Source organism: Pleurodeles waltl, chromosome 5 (assembly GCF_031143425.1).
Source record: "Pleurodeles waltl isolate 20211129_DDA chromosome 5, aPleWal1.hap1.20221129, whole genome shotgun sequence".
In the NCBI taxonomy this organism is placed as follows: domain Eukaryota; kingdom Metazoa; phylum Chordata; class Amphibia; order Caudata; family Salamandridae; genus Pleurodeles; species Pleurodeles waltl.
In genome coordinates, this window is record NC_090444.1 from 1,020,551,987 (window position 1) to 1,020,558,405 (window position 6,419).

A 6,419-nucleotide genomic window follows, 5' to 3' on the forward strand; every position below is an offset into this window, starting at 1 on the left:
ACCACGAACAAGATCGATCTGCATGGGTTCTTCAGGGGGAGATGGAGAGGCTTCGGATGGAACGTCTTCCGTTTGCCGACTGCTAGTATGAAAGGTACCAGACTGGTATGGAGTTCGCGTTCTAAGTCTCTCCATCCTGCGCTCTCAAAGTCTATATTCGATGTTCATAACTTGATCCATTAATTCCTTCAAGGAACAGGCTGGAGAAGAATGTACAAGCTCATCTTTAATTTCTTCATGCAGGCCTCGGCAAAATAGGGTTATAAAGGTGCGTCCACCCAAGAGGTTTCAGCTGCCAGCTGTTTGAAATGAGTTATATACTACAGAACATCCTGATTGCCCTGCTGAATGTCACATAAGGCTTCTTCAGCTGCTGCTTCTACCCCAGGCCTCTCAAACATCTGTTTGAAAATAGTCAGGAAAGCGGGATAATTAGACAATACTGGATCTTCTGCTGAAACCAGAGGAGTCGCCCAAGCAAGCGCAGGACCAGACAAGGCGCTGATCAGATAGCCCACCTTAGCCTTATCTGAGGAAACTGGAGTGGTCGAAAGGCAAAGAAAACCGTCACGGTATCCAAAAATTCCTTTATCTTTAGAGGATCTCCAGAATATCGAGGAGTAGCGGCAGATACAGGTGGTATGCCCATTGATCGGGAAGACAAGACCTGTCGTAGTGCAATGTTCTCCACCCGTAGTTGCTGTAGCTCTTGGGCTTGTTGTTGGACAGTCTGCAGCATGGCCTGAGCATTTTCTGCCGCCTCTCCCTGTGGATCTTCCTAGGCGGTATCACAACGCAGAGTCTTTTGGTGTTGCAATCTGTTACGAACTGTGCTTGACTTCTCACCTCTGGACATAGGGTTGGCGAATACCCCCGGTCTTCTACAGGTTCTGGATAATCCCAGATAAGGGCGACCCTTTCTAGTAGCCACGGTGCCGCTTGACAGGAAACACCAAAGCAGACTGTATCCTCCAGAAAGAGTCCCAGAGGGGAAAAAAAACAAACACTGGGGAAAAACCTCAAACAGGAACTCCTAAAGAGAAGAAGAAAAACAGGACTTGACAACATTAACAAAAAATAGGCAAAAATATTCCAAGGCACAAAAAGCAGGAACGAAGAACAGGGGCAAAGAGCACAACCAGAAGGAAGTGTTTGCAACGCAAAGTAGAACAAGACTGACTGACATATACTGAAAAAAGGGAAGTGACATCACAGGAACAGGAAAGGACACCATCTTGAATTGGGAAAAACCCATAGACAAGAATAGGAAAAAGAAGGCAGTATATAAAACAAAGAGAGCATGCTGGGACATGAACAGGAAGAAGACAAGATGGAAACAAGCATGGCAAGGCAATAAAGAAAAAGACCAGAAAAACCCACCAACAACAAAAAGGAATAAAAAATGACTACCGTTAAGTGTAACGTGACCGGGAGCGTAATACACGCTTCCCAGGATGCTCTACGAAAAAAAGTGCGGAACAGCGCTCCGAGTTTCGCAGCGCGTTCCTGCTGCGAGGGCAGCAAGAGACGCCGCGTCAAGTTGTGGCGTTAGAATGGTACACATGTGGCATTTGATCCCCCCCGCAGGAATGAACAGGTGTACAGAAACCGGAAAAGCTAACCATTCGATGAATGTGCAGATGGTGTGTTTGGCAGACCAGTACATCTCCCATGTGAATGCCATGTATCCTGGCTCTGTGCATGACGCTTACATTTTGAGGAATAGCAGCATCCCGTAGGTGATGGGGCAACTCCAGAGGCACCGTGTGTGGCTAATAGGTGAGGACAAGGACCCTATACCCTTTGAATAGTTGTCTGGGTCTGGGGTTGTCCCTAAGGGTAAGTGTGTGTCTAACAGTTGTCCCTCGAGATTTGCAGGTGATTCTGGTTACCCCAACCTGTCATGGCTACTGACCCCAGTGAGGAATCCCAGGACAAGGGCAGAGGAATGCTACAATGAGGCACATGGGTGAACTAGGAGGATTATATAACGCACCTTCTGCCTCCTGAAGGCCAGATTCTGGTGCCTCCATCTTACAGGTGGCTCCCTATATTACTCACCGAAGAAGGTGTGTCAGATAATCGTGGCCTGATGTGTGCTGCACAACCTGGCTTTGCGACGCCAGGCGCCTTTTCTGCAGGAGGATGGGCCAGATGGTGGTCTTGTGGCAGCTGTGGAGCCTGTTGACAGTGAAGAAGAGAAGGCAGAAGAAGAGAATATTGACAACCGAAACAACATCATCATGCAATACTTCCAGTGAGACACAGGTAAGAAGATGTAACTGCTTCCCACATCTCATACTATTGTTGAAGCTAGCATAAGTCTGTCATTTTCACTCAGTGTATGGACCCTGACTTGTCTCTTTGACTTTCCATTTCACAGATCTGGCTCCCACTTTGTGCCCTCTGCTATGCTTCCTTCTGGCCTACAGCTGTGTTACATTGGTATGTGAACAAGTACATTGACCTTGCTATATTCCATAGATATTGCAATTTCATATTTGTGAAAGCACAGACTGACTCCAGATTGTTTTGGGATTGAAGTGTGATATTTCTGTGCAAATAAGTGGAGGGGGTTGTAAAATGGGCTGTGGTGATGGTGGAGGAATGTCCATGGCAGAGTCCATTCTATTTGTTTCACAGGTGCATTGTCCAAAGGGGCATAGGAAGGGGAGCAATGGCAGTTTAGGGTGGACAGGGTGACATAGTGGGACAGAAGGGGGACATTCAGGGGGGTCTTATTTCCTGGCGGGGATCTTGGCAATGTTCTCTGTCTTGTTCCTGGATCTCAGGGATCGTTTACGGGATGGTTCTCCATCTGCAGGGGGTGGGGTGCTGGTGTCCTGTTGTTCCTGTGGTGGTGCCTCCTGTCCACTAGCGCCGGCGGAGGTGGAGGGCTGCTCATCGTCCAGGCTAGTGTCAGGGGCCTGTTGGTGTGCCACTGTGTCCCTCCTAGTGTTGTGAAGCTCTGCCAGCACCCCTGCAATGGTGACCAGGGTGTTTTTGATGGACTTCAAGTCCTCTCTGATCCCCAGGTAGTGTTCCTCCTGCAGCCGCTGGGTCTCCTGAAACTTGGCCAGTACCGTGCCCATGGTCTCCTGGGAATGGTGGTAAGCTCCCATGATGTTGGAGAATGCCTCGTGGAGTGTCGGGTCCCTGGGCCTGTCCTCCCCCGTCACACAGCAGTCCTCCCAGCTTCCCTGTTGTCCTGTGCCTCTGTCCCCTGAACCTTGTGCCCACTGCCCCCAGGTCCCTGATGGTCCTGTGTTAGTGAGTTTGCCTGAGTTCCCTGTAGTGATGGACACACTACTGATTGACGTGTCCTGGGGACAGAGGGATGGGCCCGCTGGGTGTGTGCTGTGGTGGTGTTTCCTGAGGGGGGAGGTTCAGTGGTGGTTTGTGACTGTGTCAGGGGAACCGACTGTCCTGAGGTCCCTGATGGGCCGGGCTGGTCATCTTGATCCAGGCGTGCAGAGCTGCTGTCGTCACTGTGGGCCTCTTCTGTGGGGGACTGAATATGTCTGGCACCTCCTGTCCGGTGACGTTGGGTAGGGGTCCAGTTGGGGTGTAAATGCATAGTTATTGTATATGTGTGTGCCATCTTGTGCAATGGATGAGTGACCCTCTACTCCTGTGCTTGCATTATTGCCGTGGCCCGTGTGTGATTGGTGATTTTGGGGCATGACAGAGTCTCTCTACTGGACATGCTTTGGTGATGGGTGTCCATGTATTGGTGTTACATGCAGGGCTTGGTTTTGGGATGTGTGGGTTGTGTTAGTGGGGTATCTGTGGGTTGTTGGGGTGATGGGTGTGAGGGTAAGGGTGGCGGTATGTGATGGCATTCAGGTGGGGTGGGGGGATAAAGTAGTAAGATTTACCTTCCCAGAGGCCAGTCCTCCTCCAACATCCTCAGGATGCATTATCACCAGGTTTTGCTCCTCCCATGTTGTTAGTTGTGGGGGAGGAGGTGGGGGTCCACCGCCAGTCCTCTGTACAGCAATCTGGTGTCTGGATACCACGGAACGTACCTTCCCCCGTAGGTCGTTCCACCTCTTCCTGATGTCATCCCGTGTTCTTGGATGCTGTCCCACTGCGTTAACCCTGAAAGCAATTCTGTGCCATAGCTCCATCTTCCTTGCAATGGATGTCTGCTGCATCTGTGATCCGAATAGCTGTGGCTCTACCCAGATGATTTCCTCCACCATGACCCTGAGCTCCTCCTCAGAGAACCTGGGGTGTCTTAGAAGTGCCATGATGTGCTGTGGGTGATGTGTGAGGTGGTGTCAGTTGTGATGTGTGAGGAGCTGTGTTGGTGTGTGTTGTTTGAGGTGCGTGGATGTTGTGTAAGTGATGGTGTTGTGTGTCTGTGCATGCTGGTGTTGTTTTAGGTGGTCTCTCTCTCTGGCCTTCTTTAAAAATGTTGGTTGTAAGGGTTTGTGGGTGATATGGATGTGTGCTTTAGAGTGGATTGGGTGTGTGCGTGTGGTGTGTGTATGTGTATCAGGGATGTGTATTTTGAATTGTCCAATGTGAGTGTGTTTTGTTAGTGTGTGTGTATTTTGAGCGCGGCGGTGTGTACGCCAATGGTTTACCGCGGTTGAATGACCGCCGCGTTGATTCGTGGGTCGTGATACCGTGGGCGTATTCTAGTTGGTGTGACGGTGGAGGTTTTGGTATCGCCAGTTTATCACTGACCTTTGGTGTGGCGGACTTGTGTGGGTGTCTGTATTGTGGCGGATTACGAGATGTGGGTCATGATACCTGTAGTGGAATTCCACGGCCGCAGGGGTATGTTGGCGGTCTTCTGCATGGCGGAAAGTGGCATTTACCGCCAAGGTTGTAATGAGGGCCTATGTGTCCATTCCACAGTGAACCAATGTGATAGCACCACTGACACCAGCCAGTCCTCCAGGAACAGTTCCATGCTGGGGCCCTCTGTTCCTTCCAGAAGGCTGACCAGGCGCACATTGTTGTGGTGGTATCTCCCTTCTGCGTCATCCACTCGTACCGATCTCCTTCTCTAGGGCCTGAATTTGGGCGGCATGATCCTGGTTGCCTAGCTGCACCTGTGGCAACATGGATTCTGCTTCTATCATCCTATTCATCAGCCTTGTATGGTTGGCCCGTAACAGCACCACGTCCTGCACCATTGTTTCATTCTTGTTTTCTAGGGCCATCCTGGTATCTTTTATGGCCGCTAATATGGCTGTGTATGCTCCTAGGTCATTTTCTGCTGGTGTTACCATCGATGGGGGACTTCTCACCTGTTTGTTGGCCTTTGGCTAGACCATCTTTAGTTCCATGGCCCTTATTGGTGGTCATGGGATGCTATTTCCATGCTGGTTTTTTGGTTTGAATGGGGACACATTCAGCACTGGGGTTCTTCTGACGAGTGTCCTGAGCCAGACTCCTGGGTGAGGTCCGGCAGTGGCTGGAATCACTGCCCCCTCCCAGGTGCTGTTGGTTTATGCACCATACTCCCTTGGACCAAATCTGTTGGTACTCCCCACCACAAGCACCCTACTCCTCCAGGTATATACTTGCCTATGCAGCTCATTGTCCTTTTCCTTGCCCCTTGCACAGCATCTCAATGAGTACTGGCTCTGTTGCAGAATGACTCCTGAGCCACATGTTCTCTGCTTGGGGGACTCTTATTTCTACCCCTTGTGAATGCCACAGAAGGATCCCCCCACTCAGCCCACCATCAGAGGCGGGGTCTTGGAGGGATAGATTTGAGAAGGGGTCCTCCTTTCAGCCTCGTTCATCATTGCACGCCATCCGTCCAGCCCCCAATTGGCCGATTACTGTGTTTTGTTTTGTGGTGGCTGCCATCTTGTTTGCTGCTTCCTCTTCCCGGTGTCAACCGGCAGCTCTCTGGCCAAGTAATGTTGTGCCCCACGGTGTGTCCCCACACTCGAGTGGCTGTGCAAGCCCTCTGAGGTCGCAAAATGATGTCTGTTGCAGCAGATTCCATGCATCTCTGGCCTCCAGCTTATTGTTTACGTCCTGAATGAGAGTCTGTGATGCATAGATTGTTTTTAGTTCCGGCTTTAATCCACAGCTAGTTGAGGTAGTGTTACAAATTCTTTATATTATATATAGAGAGGGCATTGGCTCCATCCAGAGGAGTATCAAACTCACCTCATGCTGTTGGCTATTGGGTGTCTCATTTTGCCTTTCGGGAAATGCTTCTATGGCAAAAACTCACTCAAAGATCACACTCTTTGTCATATTCAGTTCTGTATCTCTTAGTTGCTGCTCATAGAGAATGCAATCATTTTTTGATACATTTGACTTTCATTGGCAAAAGCTAATGCGGCGGGCTCTGGTGTGAAAAAACACATTTGTGTATGCAACGTATCTCAATAGTGTTTGAAAATGCTGATGTTTACAGTCATTCGCAATGTACATTAGTACAC

General features: G+C 49.9%; 1 protein-coding gene across 1 annotated transcript; it reads right to left on the minus strand.

Moving 5' to 3' along the window:
• Positions 1-320: 320 nt before the first annotated feature.
• LOC138297088 (protein LDOC1-like) lies at positions 321-5,177 on the minus strand. The gene is made up of 2 exons (XM_069236589.1): positions 5,009-5,177; positions 321-538 (listed from the first exon to the last, which is right to left on the minus strand). Exons 1-2 carry the CDS (start codon positions 5,175-5,177, stop codon positions 321-323), a joined length of 387 nt encoding a protein of 128 aa, XP_069092690.1.
• Positions 5,178-6,419: the final 1,242 nt, after the last annotated feature.

Coding starts and splice junctions, on each gene's coding strand:
- LOC138297088 (XM_069236589.1), bottom strand. CDS start 5,177: ATGGCCCTAGAAAACAAGAATGAAACAATGGTGCAGGACGTGGTGCTG. Junction 539..5,008: donor GGCCCTAGAGAAGGAGATCG/GTACGAGTGGAT, acceptor CGACCACTCCAG/TTTCCTCAGATAAGGCTAAG.